This window comes from Neofelis nebulosa, chromosome 17, assembly GCF_028018385.1.
Source record: "Neofelis nebulosa isolate mNeoNeb1 chromosome 17, mNeoNeb1.pri, whole genome shotgun sequence".
Taxonomy (NCBI): Eukaryota; Metazoa; Chordata; class Mammalia; order Carnivora; family Felidae; genus Neofelis; species Neofelis nebulosa.
Window position 1 is genome coordinate 13693084 of NC_080798.1, and position 16845 is coordinate 13709928.

Sequence of the window (16845 nt, forward strand, 5' to 3'; positions counted from 1 at the left end):
TGGTATCTGTCTTTCTCTGTATGGCTTATTTCACTTAGCATCACACTCTCCAGTTCCATCCACGTTGCTACAAAGGGTCATATTTCATTCTTTCTCATTGCCACGTAGTACTCCATTGTGTATATAAACCACAATTTCTTTATCCATTCATCAGTTGATGGACATTTAGGCTCTTTCCATAATTTGGCTATTGTTGAGAGTGCTGCTATAAACATTGAGGTACAAGTGCCCCTATGCATCAGTACTGCTGTATCCCTTGGGTAAATTCCTAGCAGTGCTACCGCTGGGTCATAGGGTAGGTCTATTTTTAATTTTTTGAGGAACCTCCACACTGTTTTCCAGAGCGGCTGCACCAGTTTGCATTCCTACCAACAGTGCAAGAGGGTTCCCGTTTCTCCACATCTTCTCCAGCATCTATAGTCTCCTGATCTGTTCATTTTGGCCACTCTGACTGGCGTGAGGTGATATCTGAGTGTGGTTTTGATTTGTATTTCCCTGATGAGGAGCGATGTTGAGCATCTTTTCATGTGCCTGTTGGCCATCTGGATGTCTTCTTTAGAGAATTGTCTATTCATGTTTTCTGCCCATTTCTTCACTGGATTATTTGTTCTTTGGGTGTGGAGTTTGGTGAGCTCTTTATAGATTTTGTATACTAGCCCTTTGTCCGATATGTCATTTGCAAATATCTTTTCCCATTCCGTTGGTTGCCTTTTAGTTTTGTTGATTGTTTCCTTTGCTGTGCAGGTTTTTATCTGCATGAGGTCCCAATAGTTCATTTTTGCTTTTAATTCCCTTGCCTTTGGGGATGTGTCAAGTAAGAAATTGCTATGGCTGAGGTCAGAGAGGTCTTTTCCTGTTTTCTCCTCTAGGGTTTTGATGGTTTCCTGTCTCACATTCAGGTCCTTTATCCATTTTGAGTTTATTTTTGTGAATGGTGTGACAAAGTGGTCTAGTTTCAGCCTTCTGCATGTTGCTGTCCAGTTCTCCCAGCACCATTTGTTAAAGAGACTGTCTTTTTTCCATTGGATATTCTTTCCTGCTTTGTCAAAGATTAGTTGGCCATACTTTTGTGGGTCTAGTTCTGGGGTTTCTATTCTATTTCATTGGTCTATGTGTATGTTTTTGTGCCAATACCATGCTGTCTTGATGATTGCAGCTTTGTAGTAGATCCTGCCTTTTTTTAAAGTGTTTATTTATATTTGAGAGAGAGCTAGAGAGCGAGCAGGGGAGGGGCAGAGAGGGAGGGAGACACAGAATCCCAAGCAGGCTCCACACTGTCAGCGCAGAGCCCGACGTGAGGCTTAAACTCATGAACTGTGAGATCATGACCTGAGCTGAAATCAAGAATCGGACCCTTAGCTGACAGAGTCACCCAGGTGCCCTGCTATACCTGCTTTCTTGGCCCCACCTAGCTCTTACCCCAAAAAGGTTTGTTGAATGAATGAAAGAATAAAAAGTTGGGCAGTGGAGAGGAAGAGAGTAAGACTGGTGGTGGGGAGAAGTGTGTGTAGAATCTGGGTAGAGTTTGCAGTAGACAGGCTAAAATGGGGGATTGAATGAGCTGCCAGACCTCATTTGAAAGAAATGATTTGACTTATTGCATTTAAAAATATTTATTGGCTTCTGTTTGCTACTTGCCTGGTTATGTTTAGGGTCATTTGGGACCAGCTAAGAAACTGAGGTTTCCAGGTTTCTTTCAGGTAATTAAGGTTAAGCCCAGGGAATGGGTGTGCGTTGGGCGGGGCTGGGGGGGGGGGATCGGTAGGGCACAGGAAAAGACTAAGAAGAGAAGAGGGCACTAGAGAGAACAGTAATCTTGGGGAAAATACTTTGTGAAAACACGAGTGGGGACAAGGAGGCGGAGCTGCAAGTGGGAGAACATCGTCTAGGTGCACTCATTGCCTTCTGGACTGAGACGGTTGCATTGGGAGAGTGGGCCCTCAGGGCTCCTATAAAGGCAGAGCAAAGCTTTCCAGCTGACATCGCGTGAGAAATTGCTGGCAGGCTCTGGAGTGCTTGTTTGGTTTCCTGTGGTGCCTTTGGTGCCCTAGGGTTAAAATAAAGACTAATGTTAAAAACATTTAAAATTTTTAATTTTTTTCTCAAAAAATTTTTTGTTTGTTTAATTTTGAGAGAGAGAGAGAGAGAGAGACAGAGCATGAGTGGGGAAGGGACAGAGAGAGAGGGAGACACAGAGTCTGAAACAGGCTCCAGGTTCTGAGTTGTCAGCACCGAGCCTGATGTGGGGCTTGAACTCACGAACTGTGAGATCATGACCTGAGCCTAAGCTGAATGCTTAACCGACTGAGCCACCCAAGCGCCCCTTAAAAATTTAATTTTTATGAAAGATTTTTAAATGATATAAAAGTGATACTAATCCAATGGAAAACATTAAAATTAAAAAAATTTAAAATTGAAAATAAAAAATATATATCCTTCACTCCCCATTCCCCAGAACTAACTATTGTTAATAGTTGGCTGTATAGCCTTCCATATCTTTTTGTATGTAAACATAGTAGTTTACTTTAAAAAACAAAAAGGAGGGGCTCCTGGGTGGCTCAGTATGTTAAGCCCCTTGTCTGGCTCTGTGCTGACCATGCCGAGACTACTTGGGATTCTCTGTTTCCCTCTCTCTCTCTCTCTCTCTCTCTCTCATGCATGTGCGGGCTCTCTCTCTCTCAAAAATAAATAAAACATTAAAACAAAACAAAAACCAAACAAATGAGAAAAACCCAAAAATGAGATTAGGCTATACATATTGCTTTGCTCTGCACCTTTAACAAATCATATGTTATTGCAAAATATTATATATACACATCAATACAAATCCATAAAAACTTACATGTGCAGTTTATTGTTTAAAATTTCTTTGATTTTTCTTTTTTTAAAATTTTTATTTATTTTGAGAGAGAGAGAGCAAGTATGGGAGGGGCAGAGAGAGTGGGAGACAGAATCCCAAGAAGGCTCCATGCTATTAGTGTAAGCCTGACGTGGGGCTCGAACCCATGAATGGTGTGAGATCATGACCTGAGCCCAAGTCGAGAGTCAGACGCTTAACCAACTGAGCTACCCAGGTGCCCCATATGTGCAGTTTAATTAATAGTTCTAAAGCAGATATCCATGAAACTGCTATCTAGGCCTAAGAAATAGAGTAGAAATAGAATATTGCCAGCAATACCCCTCCTTTTCTGATCTCTATCCTCCTTTTCCCCCTCACAGAGGTAATCCTGACTTTTATAGTAAACACTTACTTTCTTTTTTGTTTTACTACCTAATTATGTATTCCTAAATAATTCAGTTGAATTTTGCCTATTTTTTTTTTTTTTTTTTTTTTTTTTTTTTTTTTTTTTTTTTTTTTTTTTTTTTCAACATTTTTAATTTATTTTTGGGACAGAGAGAGACAGAGCATGAACGGGGGAGGGGCAGAGAGAGAGGGAGACACAGAATCGGAAACAGGCTCCAGGCTCCGAGCCATCGGCCCAGAGCCTGACGCGGGGCTCGAACTCACGGACCGTGAGATCGTGACCTGGCTGAAGTCGGACGCTTAACCGACTGCGCCACCCAGGCGCCCCTAAATTTTGCCTATTTTTTTAAACATTTTTAAAAAATTTATTTTTGAGAGACAGAGAGAGACAGAGTGTGAGCAGGGGAGGGGCAGAAAGAGAGGGAGACACAGAATCTGAAGCAGGCTCCAGGCTCTGAGCTGTCAGCACAGAGCCTGACGCGGGGCTTGAACCCACGAATCATGAGATCATGACCTGAGTTGAAGTCTTGTGTCTTTTTAAAAAAATTTTCACTCAATGTTGTATTTGTAAGATTCATTTACATTGTTATGTGTTCATTTTCACTGATATATGATATTTGAATATACCACCATTTATTTGTTGGTCAGTTTCTTTCTTTTTTTTTTTTAAGTAGGCTTCACACCCAGTGTGGCGCCCAACGCGGGATTGAACTCAAAACCTTGAGATCAAGACCTGAGCTCAGATCAAGAGTTGGAAGCTTAACCAACTGAGCCACCCAGACGCCCCCATTGGTTAGTTTTTGGTTTGGGGTAGTTATGAGCAATGCTACTATGAAATTCTTGTACATATATCCTGGTGTATATAAGAATACATTCCTTTTGGGGCGCCTGGGTGGCTCAGTCGGTTAAGTATCTGACTTCGGCTCAGGTCATGATCTCACAGTTTGTGGGTTCGAGCCCCACATCGGGCTCTGTGCTGACCGCTCAGAGCCTGGAGCCTGTTGGATTCTGTGTCTCATTCTCTCTCTGCCCCTCCCCCACTTGTGCTCTCTTTCTGTCTCTCAAAAATAAATAAATGTAAAAAAAAAAATTGAAAAAAAAAGAGTACATTCCTTTTGAGCATATACCTAGGAGTGGAATTTCTTGGTCAAAGAACTTAAACTTTAGTAGATAACTGCCAGCACTTTTTCAAAGTGATTTATCAATTAATTATTCCCATTAGCAGGATATGAGAATTTCTCTGTCCTACTCTTTGCCAATACTTGGTATTGTAGGACTTTAAAATTTTTGCCAATCTGGTGATGTATAGTGACATCTGTTTGGTTTTAATTTGCATTTTTCCAATTACCAGATTTCCCTGTCTCTGAAATGCCTATTCAAATATTTTGCCTATTTTTCTGTAGTGTTGCCTGACTTCCTTTCCTTGGTCTGTCAGAATTCTTTATATATTCTGCATATTAATCCCTTTGTCAGTTTTATATGCTGCAGACACTGTCTACTTTTAGATTGTCATTTCATTCTTTTGATGACCAGAATTTCTTAATTTCAGTGAAATCAGATTTATTAATCCTTTCTTTTATGTCCTATCCTTTCATACCCCAAGATCATGAATATATTCTCTCATATTCCCTTGTAAATTTGCTACTCAAATTTATATCTTTAATGTACTTAAAACATTTTCGTGAAGCATGTGAAGTAGGGAATATCTCTTTTTCACTTTATATATATTGTGGTTATCTTTCTGATCAACACATAACAATTTAACTCATTATTTTTGACAACTACTGAATTGCCCAGTTTTCTTTTGATGAATATTTTTATTTCCATCAGTTTGTCAATACAAAAACTGCTCTAATTAATATTGTGTGTATATCTTTGAGTATCCATGCTAGTATTCTATGCTGGAGATTTCTTGAAGTGAGATTACTGGGTTAAAAGGTACACACATTTCAATTTTTGATAGATACTACCAAGTTGTATTTTACTTCTACCTGCAGTGATAAGGATGCTGATTTCTCTCATTCTTAATAATATCATAATACTAATCAGTTTAATTTGCTAATTTACTTTTAATATGACATTTAAAAACTGCTCAAGGGAGGAATCAAGTTCTGTTTGGCACTGACACTGGTGTCATCTTCAGAGATCAATGATCAATGGCCAGGTCTCCAATAGCCCCATCTCCTTCCACTTTGATAGGCAGTGGGCTTCCAAAATGTAAGAATTTGTTTGAAACTTTCTAGTATTAGGAAAATTGTATCCTGCTTTCCTTCCTCTTTCTATTTCCCCACGAGTTGACATTGAGTAGAAAGGACTGAGAGGTGTGATTATCTTGGTCTTCATTTCACTTCTCTTGTCTGTTCTCAACCCCTGCTTCGGCTCTAGTTGATTCCACAGTGACCCTCGTTTAAGGAAGGTCATTCTTTTGAAACTTACTGGTTTTCTTCACACTGCCCTTGAAATGGTCACAGGGACACTGCTTCTTTGGCAGCCTGGGCACTGTCATGAGTTTTCTTTTAGGAGCTCTCAGGAACCAGTCTGAAATAACAGGGTTGCTGCTTAGACGGGAAGATTAATGTGTTTCAGAGTAGGGAGTAGGGCAGGGCTTTACTTGCCATCTTTCTTGCCTTCCAGTTTATCACACTGCAGTGGGGGCAGGGAAAAGAGTCAACACAGAACAGTAGAGATACCCGTTTACGTGAACACCAGGATTTCTGACTTGTTTCGCCTGACCTGTATTGGCAAGAATTTGATGGCAGGTTTGGAGGAGGCATCAGGATATCATTAAGGAGACCAAAAAGTGAAGAAAAGATCTAGGTGTCTGCCTTGGCCAAGCATTTTGCCTAATTTCAGTCTTATTTATGAATATAACAAGGTTGAAAACAAGATCCAGGACATTTTTGGAAGGCAGCCCTGGGTTCTTGGGGAAAAGTGTAAGGGGGAAGTGGCAGCCAGAGATTCAGCCAGCTCCCCCTGAACGTTGGGGGTTCAGCTCTTGCCTGAGACTCAAGAAGACAAGAGTTGGTGCTGCATGCGGTGGGCTGGTGAGGAGGGCAGTGGGTGAAGTCATCCTAGAAGATATCTGCATTGGCGTCAGGGGGACTCAGGGGAGAGCTGGATTGTGACTTGTGTACTGCTATTGTTGATACTGACCTTTGCACTCACATTCTTGGCTGCCTTCTTGGAGCCACCTCCTAGGAGTCTGGCGTTGGTCCCGATGGCCTCTGGCGACCCCTGGTGGAAGGAAACTGGTCACTTCCAGGCACTGGAAAGGGAAGGGGCCAACAGAAATGCTCCCCCAGCATTGTGCTACCTAGTGGAGTTTTTCCCTTCCTTTTTAGTCAGGGATCCTAGGGTACTTCGACAGACGACTATTTTATTTTTTTTTATTTTTTTTTTCGTTTTTTATTTATTTTTGGGACAGAGAGAGACAGAGCATGAACGGGGGAGGGGCAGAGAGAGAGGGAGACACAGAATCAGAAACAGGCTCCAGGCTCCGAGCCATCGGCCCAGAGCCTGACGCGGGGCTCGAACTCACGGACCGCGAGATCGTGACCTGGCTGAAGTCGGACGCTTAACCGACTGCGCCACCCAGGCGCCCCGACAGACGACTATTTTAAATGGATAAGGAAATGAGGTTTAAAATCTGGAAAGCGGGGTGCCTGGGTGGCTTGGTTGGTTAAGTGTCCGACTTCGGCTCAGGTCATGATCTCACGGTCCGTGAGCTCGAGCCCCGCGTCGGGCTCTGTGCTGACAGCTCAGAGCCTGGAGCCTGTTTCAGATTCTGTGTCTTCCTCTCTCTCTCTCTGCCCCTCCCCTGTTCATGCTCTGTCTCTCTCTGTCTCAAAAATAAATAAACGTTAAAAAAAATTAAAAAAAAATAAAATAAAATCTGGAAAGCTTAGCTGGAGGTAGGTGGGAAAAGAATGGCTTCTGGATGGAAAAAAGGACAAAAGGTGGGCGTTTAATCAAGACCTGACAATATACTCCCCACCCCAACATGCATTAAAATTCTCATGACTTAAGGAATGAGAACAAAGAGCAGATTATTATATAAACTAGTTGGGATCTTCACCTGACCTTTAAGTTCCCTGTATTTGAATCCATAATCCCAGTTCAGCTATAAGAGGATGGTATTTACCTTTGTGCCCCTGGAACAAATCCATTACTCTTTTGGCCTCTGGTCAAGTTTGTCTTATCACCTGATGCTGTCTTATTCCAATTTTGTGATACTTAAAATATTTTTATGACTATCAAGGATGGTGGATTGTAGACTTGAGATTCTGGAGCTAGAACTGGGCCCGGATGATGCTTGTCTGTACAGTAGTTTCTGATATTTCCTGTAAGAATTAATTATGCCTTCCCATGGTTCCCCATCGTATCTGAATGCAGCTCTCTTAATGCACAGTTATACAATATAGTTTGTTGTTTGAAATCTGTTGTGGACTGAATCGTGTCCACACACCCCCACCCAATTCATGTTGAAGCCCTAACCCCTGGTACGTACCTCAGTATGACTGTATTTGAAGATAGGGTCTTTAGAGATGATTGAGTTAAAATGAGGTCATTAGGATGGGACATAATTCAGTCTGACTCGAGTCCTGACAAGAAGAAGAGACTTGGGCAAAGAGACACCAGAGATATATGTGCACAGAGGAAAGATCACGTGAGGGTATAGCAAGAGGGTGGCCGTCTGTGAGCAAGAAGAAAGGCCTCAGAAGAAACTAAACTTGTTGACGTCTTGATCTTGGACTTCTGGTCTCCAGAACCGTGAGGAAATAAATTTCTGTTGTTTCAGCCACCCATTCTGTGCCATTTTGTTATGGTTGCCCTGGCAAACTAAAAATCTTTCTCCGACACCAGACTCTGAACCAGTGGCTCAGTAGTCATTCAGCTACATACAGCTGACAGATGGTAGGCACTTGGTAAATGTTTGTTAATGAGTGAATGAACAAGTTGTCTAGAGAGGCCCCTCAGAGATCATCTGGTTCAATCCAGGTCTCTTTCCCAGACTTGTGCCCTTTCTGCCACACAGATGGAAGGTGTTGCATCATTTCCCCAAGTGCTCGTTTTCAAATGTTCTCATGTTCTGTTTTGAGTGCCGTTAAAATAATTTAAACAAGCAAACATAGCCCCTGCCATCTAAACTTTTCTAATATTTTACTCTCATGTGACCTTTACTTGTAGTTGCAGAGGAAAGCCACAGAATATTAGAGTCAGAAGGAATTTTAGAGATTATTTAGTTGGATCCCTTTATTGAGAAGTTTTTCTACCCTAAATGTAATATACCTATTTTAGAGATGATTTGGAAGGTACAAATAAAGAAATCTTTACTTTTATCATCTGAGTGTATTTTGGTGTGTTTCCTACATATGAGTTTCTTTATACAGTGATAACCATAGTATGTGAACACTTTTTTTTTTTTTTTGGTTCATCTTATAAGCATGTTGCTATGTCATCTCCATAATGGACATTTTTATTCACTTTTTAAGAAAGTAGTCTCTACACCCAACGTGGGGCTCGAACTCGTGACCCCGAGATCAGGAGTCACGTGCTCCACTGATTGAGCCATCCAGGCACCCCCAAAACAGACATTAAAAATTTTTTTTTAATGTTTATTTATTTTTGAGAGAGAGAGAGAGAGAGAGAGAGTGAGAGCAGGGGAGGAACAGAGAGAGGGAGACACAGAATCCGAAGCAGGTTCCAGGCTCCCAGCTGTCACCACAGAGCCCAATGCGGGGCTCGAACCCATGAACTGTGAGATCATGACCTGAGCCCAAGTCGGATGCTTAACCAACTGAGCCACCCAGGGACCCCCATAACAGAGATTTTTAATGACTGCATAACATTCCCAACAAGTGTGTGTGCTCCAAATTATTTAACTGTTTGTCCATTGCTGAATATTCAGATTGTTTATTTTTGGATATTGATAAATTCTTTCTGTTTGTTACTGTTTTCCAAATGTTAGATTATTGTCTTGGGCAAGATTTCCCAAAGTGGAATTACTGGGTCAAGAGTTAAGAACAGTTTTATGTTGCCTGATATTATTACTAAGTTGCTTTTAAAAGGGTTTCATGAATTAACTAAATCACTGTCTGCCTTTTTTTTTTTTTTTTCAGATGAGAAAACTGAGGTCCAGAGAGAACAAATGGAATGCCCAAGTTCACAAAGGTAATGGGGATACATCTGAAGCTAAAACCCAGGTCCAAGTTTCTTAGTCTGTTGTTCTTTCTGCAGCCTTTAGAATCCTAATTCCACGGTGTGACTTAAAATGAAGCTGCATGTTACTATAGTATTATGTCTCCCAAACCTCAGACATTTCTGGATCATCTTTATAATTTTTGCTGTAGCTTGTACCACCTCTACTATTATTTGCCTCATACTTTTTCTTTAAGTACATTTAATTTACAAAACAGCTTCATCCTATGCAGTATTATCTGTGAGGTTATGGGTTTGGTACATATGTAGATTTTTTTCTAACATGCATTAACATAAACATGTAACTATTAAAGTAAAAGCTAATTTATGCCCTACCTAAAATCAATTTTGGGAAATACTGATATAGTTGAATAAGCATCAATTTTACATGATCTGGGATCAACAACTTTCTCTGTCACTTAGCTTCTTTGATCTTTGGTTCTCTGGCTTGTAAAATGAGGATCATAGTATCCATCTTGCAGAGTTAGGAATAAATGAGCTACTAGTGGTGCCCGATGCCCAGTGCCCAAGTAGGTGTTCAGTATATGACGATTATTGTGGTGGTTATTATTGTGGACTTCTATCACTCAGTCCCAAAGAGAGTGTCTATGCTAGAATGTTAGGTTTGTTGTTTTCTGGTGACCTGTATGTGAAAAGAAGTTACTTACACTTGTTAGGACTTGTGGTAGATCTGTCATTATTTTGACTTCCCAGTTCCACTACATATTAGCTTTATTATTTTGGATAAATTGCATAACTCCTATGTCCCATTTACCTAATTTGTAAAACGGGATTAATAATAGTCCATTTGTGTGTGTATGCATGCATCTGTTTCCTAGCTTTGTCCACTAGAGGGCCTAGAAGCACTCGCACCTAGTAGCCATGGGCAATACTTCAGTACTCATGGTTTGTGAGGACCATTCTCCAATGAAAGGAACCAGGGCTCCTTGGAGAAATGGCTGATTCCAAGGCGGGCCAGGGAAGTACAAGATATGCCTGGAACATCTTGCGGTATCAGAAAGTCCAGAACTGCTAAAAAATGATATGTCAAAAAGACACAGAAGCCTGTTTGAAGGAGGTCTCAATGGTCAATTTTGAGACAATATGAACAACACAATAAATAATGGTGGCAATGGGTTATAATCCATAAATGTCCATGAGTCTTTACTCATATAAATAAATAATTCAAGGGGTGCCTGGGTGGCTCAGTCAGTTAAGCCTCTGACTTGGCTCATGTCATGATCTCATGGTTAGTGAGTTCGAGCCTTGCATTGGGCTCTCAGCTGTCAGCACAGAGCCCACTTTGGATCCTCTGTCTCCCTCTCTCTCGCCCCTCCCCCACTGTCTCTCAAAAATATATAAACATTAAAAAATCAATTAAAAATTCAATAAATAAGTGGGAGAGAAGGAACAGCTTTTTTTTTTTTTTTTTAAGTTTATTTATTTTGAGAGAGAGAGAGGGACAGAATCTCAAGCAGGGAGAGAATCTTACGGTACATGGGGATCGAGCCCCGAGCTGAGACCAAGAGTCGGACGCTCAACTGAGCCACCCAGGTGCCTGGAGCAGCTTTTTCTTATAGTAGAATTCCAGTTAATAAATGTGGAAGGAATGATGGAAATAGGAAATCATCATTTGGCTAATACCATACTAACACTTGTTGAAGGTGGGTGGGAATCCTCAATGGATTTTAAAAATTAATGGGCAAAAGTATGATGAGAAGAAACAGGCTATTTTGCATAGTCTTAAAGTATCTCTCCACAAGATACTTATTAATTACAGTGGGAAAACCAGTAACTTTACACTAGAGAAACCTGGCAGACACCACCTTAACCAAGTGTTCAAAATTAACATCAGTAGTTGGGAATTCAGTATTACGGGCCGTCTGCTGTGATGCATGGAGAAGGCACACATTACTTTTGTGGTATTCTTGCCAGAAATGCATAATCTGAATTTAATCAAGAAGAAACATCAAGCAAACCCAACTTGAAGGACTTTCTACAAAATAACTGACCAGTACTCTTTAAAACTGTCAAAATCATGAAAGACAAGGAAGGCTGAAAAACTACCGTAGTTTGGGGGAAATCAAAGGAGATGTGATAACTTTACTTAGTGTAGCATCCTGGATTGGACCAAAAAGAGACATTAATTGGATGATTAGCAAAATCTATATATTAGTGCATTAGTTAATAGTATTATATCAATGCTTATTTCCTGGTTTTGATCATCATATTATGGTGTTGTAAGATGTTATTTGAAAAAAACTGGATGAAGCATATATTGGAACTCTGATTATTTTTATCTATTTTTTTTAAGTCTGAAAAGTGAAATATTAATTAAAAAACATATTAGATTTCTGTGAGGACACAATGAGGCAATGTGTGTGAAGTGTTTAAATATTACCTGCCACATAGGATTGCTTAATACATTTTGGCTATTATTGTAGGTAATTTTATAGTTAATAATGATATTATGAGTAATTAATCTATTATTATAAGTGATTTGTTTCCTAACATTTTCATATACTCTTATCTGTTCTCCTCCCTTTCTGTGAAAAACACACTGCACATGTATGTGGTTATTTTGAGATAAAGTAAGATCAGATTTTATTTTGAGAATTTTTTTGGCAGGGAAGGTGGGAGGGGGTGGGTGTCATTTCTTCTAGCCAGACTTGGGTGCTGCAAACTCCTTGGCAGGGGTACACGAATTTGAGCCGGATGTGTCTGTAATAGCGCCACCTGGTGGTACAGCAAGCTTTCCCCAAATTCATTGCCATTGTGCTTTAGGAGCTACTGTAGGAATTTTACTCAGCCCATTTATTGAATCCTTGCTAGGTACACATTACAGATAATATTCACAACAATGATATATTCTAAGTAGCATTTTACTCCTTTTAAGATGATAAAACAGGCTCCAAAAAGTGAAGCAGCTTGTCTAGGGTTCAAAATAAGTGGTGGAGCCAGGATTCAGATCTAGGTTCTCTGGGCTTCAAGGCTGAGTTTACAGGTCCAGGTAAGTCTGAACGCGTAGCCAGGTGTGAGAACTATTGCTATAGAGCAACTATTGCTGAGAGCAGCACTCTCAGCTGGGGAGTGGTTTTCCCCTCCAGGGGACAATCGGCAATGTCTGGAGTTAACTCTGGCTGTCTTAATTGGGGACAGAGGTGAAGAGGCTGCTATTGTCATATAGTTGGTAGAGGCCACACAGATGCTACCCGAACATCTTACAATGCACAGAATACATTCTACACCCTACAACACAAAATAACACCCTGCCCTAAAGTGCTGTCCAGCCCCAAATGTCAACAGAGCTGCTGTCAAATCCAGGTGTAGAGTCTTTGAAGGGCAACACTTTGAACTTAGAAACCTGAGCATTTTATTCTTTTTTTGTTTTTATGTTTTATTTAAGTAATCTCTATACCCAACGTGGGGTTTAAGCTCATGACCTCGAGATCAAGAGTTGCATGCTCCTCTGACCGAGACAGCTAGGTGCCCCATGAGCATTTTATTCTTTCACTTAGCAAATATTTACTAAATATTATGCTGGATAGTGTGACGGATATGGAGACAATATACCAGATTGTGCCACCAAGGAGGTTACAGTCTAGAAGGGCAGGGGGGTGAAGGTAGGAAAAGCACGGCCACACCTTCAGTATAAGACGGTATGTGGCAAGTGCAAAGAGAGAGTCAAGTTTAGGCTAGGCACATTCACAGGACAGAGGGCTCCCATCTGGTCTTGAGAGGAATCAGGGAGGCCGTGAGGAGGAGGTGGATTCTGAGCTGAGAGTATGAACAAAGCCAAACTAGTAGGAAGGCATAAGAGCTGTTCAGGGAACAGCCAACAGTCTAGTTTAGGTGGAGCCTAGAGCACTTGTTAGTGAGTGGAGGGGTGGATTGGGAAAGGCAGATTGTGGTTAGAGCTTTGAATCAAGGCTGAGGACTCTAACCTTGGTGTCTGTTGCAATGATGGAAAAGCCTTCCCTTCCAGACTGGTGGTCTAGACCCTAATGCTATGGGCCCAGCACCTTCCAGAGAGCTCTCTCTACAAGGGAGGGAAAGTTTGAAATTGGGGTGGACTGAGGTAAACTTCTTATTTTAAGGACCAAGTTGATGATAAATATGCAGCAAAGCTATCTTTCTCAAAGTAGCCTTTGGGGAGATGGTTCTCTCGAGTAGAAACATATATGGGATGAGCTTTCTTCTGCACAGTTGTTCTGCTAAGGGCTAGGCACTTGAGATGTAGTGAAAGCTGGAGCCTATTTGGAGCTCTTAACCTAAGACCTGCTTCCCAAGAGATGAGCTTAGCATGGCTAAAACTTCCAATGTGAATGCTGTCTGGTAATATGATTTTTCTAGTTTATTACTTTATCATTAAATAGCGTTAAAAATTGTTGGTGGCATATCTGGTGCACTGTAAAAGAATATAAGCAAGGACTTCTCTCTTCCTCAGATGTACAGTTGCCTTCAACACCTTTACTCCACCATCACCAAGACTGGCTCTTCTGGAAAGGGATTAGAGGGAGAAGGCAAGGGAGCAAATCTTTTAATTTTTTAAAATGTTTATTTTTTGAGAGAGAGAGAGAGACAGAGACAGAGCATGAGCAGGGGAGGGGCAGAGAGAGAGGGAGACACAGAATCGAAAGCAGGCTCCAGGCTCTGAGCTGTCAGCACAGAGCCTGACGCGGGGCTCTAACTCACAAGCTGCGAGATCATGACCTGAGCTGAAGTCAGATGCCCAACCGAGTCACTCAGACACCCCTCTTTTAATTTTTTTATGTTTATTTTTTAATTTTTTATTAAAATTTTTTTTGATGTTTATTTTTGACACAGAGAGAGAGACAGAGCATGAGAGGGGGAGGGGGAGACAGAGAGGAGACACCGAATCCAAAGCAGGCTCCAGGCTCTGAGCTGTCAGCACAGAGCCCATTGCGGGGCTTGAACTCATGAGCCGTGAGATCATGACCTGAGCTAAAGTCAGATGCTTAACCAACTGAGCCACCCAGGTGTCCCAGGGAGCAAATCTTTATTGAGCCAACATGTATATATTTTGCTAGCTACAGTTCAGACATTTTGATACTCACTCTCTCATTTCACTATCACAACACTCTTTGGATGTAAGTATAGTTTTCTCCTTTTTGTAGATGAGGAGGCTAACTTGCCCCAAATCCCTATGGCTGGAAGGGGCTACATTTTTTTTTAATTTTTTTAATGTTTAATTATTTTTGAGAGACAGAGAGAGGGAGACAGTGTGAGCAGAGGAGGGGCAGATAGAGAGGGAGACACAGAATCCAAAGCAGGCTCCAGGCTCCGAGCTGTTAGCACAGAGCCTGATGTGGGGCTCGAACTCACGAACCGTGAGATCATGACCTGAGCCGAAGTCGGGTGCTTAACTGACTGAGCCACCCAGGTGCCCCTGGAAGGGGCTACATTTTAATGCATGTTTTGTTTTGGGTTTTTTGGCCACGTTTTCTTCTCTATTTTGCCACATTCCCCCCACCCCACCCCCGTTTCCCCTTTATAGAAAATTAATCTTATTACCTGGATTTCGGCTGCTAGAGACCATAGGCATCAGCATTAGTGGCAGCAACAGAAGGAGGGAAGAGATTAGAATTCTCATTGCGATTGTTGGTGCTGCTGTAAGGTCGCCTGAAGAAAGTGTGGAAGGTTCCCAGTTGGAGGCTCCCGGACTTCTTAGGATGGCGGTCTGGGCTTTAATCCCTGGCCAGTGTTCCCATTAGAGGGTGAGAACACCTAAGTGACGCTGACCTTGTTAGGTAACAGGTTTACAGGAATCTGGGAGGAAAAACTGGGCAAACAAAAGAAATGAAGCATTCTTAAGAACACAAGAAGGTGACTGATAACTTGGCCACAATACTGGTTCCCTTCCCTCCTCCTTCCCGCCTCCCTACCCCCTAGTATGTTATGATTTCTTCCCCAGGTCTTTTTGTTCTTTGAATTTCCTTATATCTTTCGGCAGTGCTTTCTAGCTTACTATCCGCCAGGAAAGCGAATACTAAGGGTTGCCAGAAAAGAGGATGACATGGTCTGTTTCCCCTCTGTCCCCCGGGCCTCCGGCCTTGGCACAGTACACACAACAGTAGTGTTGCTCGAGAAGTTGTCTGTCTTTACTGTGTTTGCAATTCCCTCCCATGTCTGTGGCCACAGAAGTAAGGTGGGAAGTAGAGGTGACTAGAGGCGAGGTTATTTCTCCCCTGCTCAAAACATTGCCCCTGAGGCAGTGGTCAAACTGGGCCTCCTTGAAGTTATCAGGAAGGTGGCTGTGGCTTAGTTGTTGCAGCCTGAAGTATAGGGAACTGTGTTGGTGGAAGATCCCCAGGGCTTCAGGTCCAAGAGGGTTTGAGAAACGGGAACCACAGGAGGGAAGGAGCCCTTAAAGGGTGTTTGCCCAGGCCCTTGGGGTTCTTGACTCCAGACCTTGTTTGGAAACAGCCCAAGGAGGGAAGAAAGTAATACTACTTAGAGTAACCATTAGTTACGGAACATCAGCACTTACTAAACTTGACTCCTTTCAGAGACGTTAGGAAATGTGCTCAAAGAAAGAGGAGAGGCTGGGGTTGAGTGCTGGGTGATATTTGTGAGGGCTGTGGGGAAGATTAACAAGGAAGTCCTCTCTGGCAGCCTCCAGGCAGGAGTGAGAAAACTTGGCATGATTTTGTTTTACCTAAGAGGAGGGAAGAGGCAAGGCATGAGTCAAACCCTTTTTGATTTCTGTATGATCATTCTTACCCTCTCAATTTTCATATTATCACTGCTTATCGACATGTTGGAGAGCTGATTGTAGACTTTGCTACTACAAAGTTTATAAAGCAGCTGCATGGAGCCAGGCACAACAGGGATTGTCCTCCAGTTGAAGGCTTGGGCTTGGTCTGAGCTTGGTCAGATATGAAGCACTGTTGTGGTTTCCCTGGAAAAAAGGGTTTTTTTTGAGAGACAGCGAGTGCACCCATGACTGGGGAAGAGGCAGAGGGGGAGGGAGAGAGAGAATCTTAAGCAGACTCCATGTCCAGCGGGGAGCTGGAGAAGGATGCGCTCATGACCTGAGCTGAAATTGAGAGCCGGACACTTCACTGACTGAGCCACCCAGGCGCCTTTCTCTGGAAAATTCTAACAATGGTCTCTGTCCTCAGGACGCTCAAATCTAACTAGCGAAATGACATATATTCATAAAACCTAGAGGTGGGAGTGGAACCAAATTTCAGAAGTGACAGGAGTTCACTGTGGGCTCAGTGTCACTCGGGGACTCTGGGTAGGTGGGGCTTGGGGGGCGGGGTTCTCGCAGGTGGGGTGGGATTTGGATTGGTGGAGGGCCAAGAGGAGGGCAGTGCAGAGAAGGAGCGTGGAGCTAATTGGACAGGGATCGTTGAGGGCAGGGGTTATTATGTTCA

At 42.2% G+C, this 16845-nt stretch overlaps 1 protein-coding gene and 1 long non-coding RNA gene across 2 annotated transcripts in view; one reads left to right on the plus strand and one right to left on the minus strand.

The window, feature by feature from the left end:
- The window catches only part of LOC131499552 (uncharacterized), a 113972-nt gene that overhangs the window by 3900 nt on the left and 93227 nt on the right, over positions 1-16845 (plus strand). The window contains exon 2 of the long non-coding RNA XR_009255948.1: positions 9364-9415. This is a non-coding gene — a long non-coding RNA (uncharacterized LOC131499552). The remainder of the gene's footprint in view (positions 1-9363; positions 9416-16845) is intronic.
- On the minus strand, positions 1595-15219 carry CXCL17 (C-X-C motif chemokine ligand 17). Its single transcript, XM_058707632.1, has 4 exons — positions 14978-15219; positions 6398-6478; positions 5681-5782; positions 1595-2047 (listed from the first exon to the last, which is right to left on the minus strand). Exons 1-4 carry the CDS (start codon positions 15054-15056, stop codon positions 1950-1952), a joined length of 360 nt encoding a protein of 119 aa, XP_058563615.1. The 5' UTR covers positions 15057-15219; the 3' UTR covers positions 1595-1949.

Coding starts and splice junctions, on each gene's coding strand:
- CXCL17 (XM_058707632.1), bottom strand. CDS start 15,056: ATGAGAATTCTAATCTCTTCCCTCCTTCTGTTGCTGCCACTAATGCTG. Junction 6,479..14,977: donor CTCTAGCAGCCGAAATCCAG/GTAATAAGATTA, acceptor TCCTTCCACCAG/GGGTCGCCAGAGGCCATCGG. Junction 5,783..6,397: donor CCAAGAATGTGAGTGCAAAG/GTCAGTATCAAC, acceptor CTGTTATTTCAG/ACTGGTTCCTGAGAGCTCCT.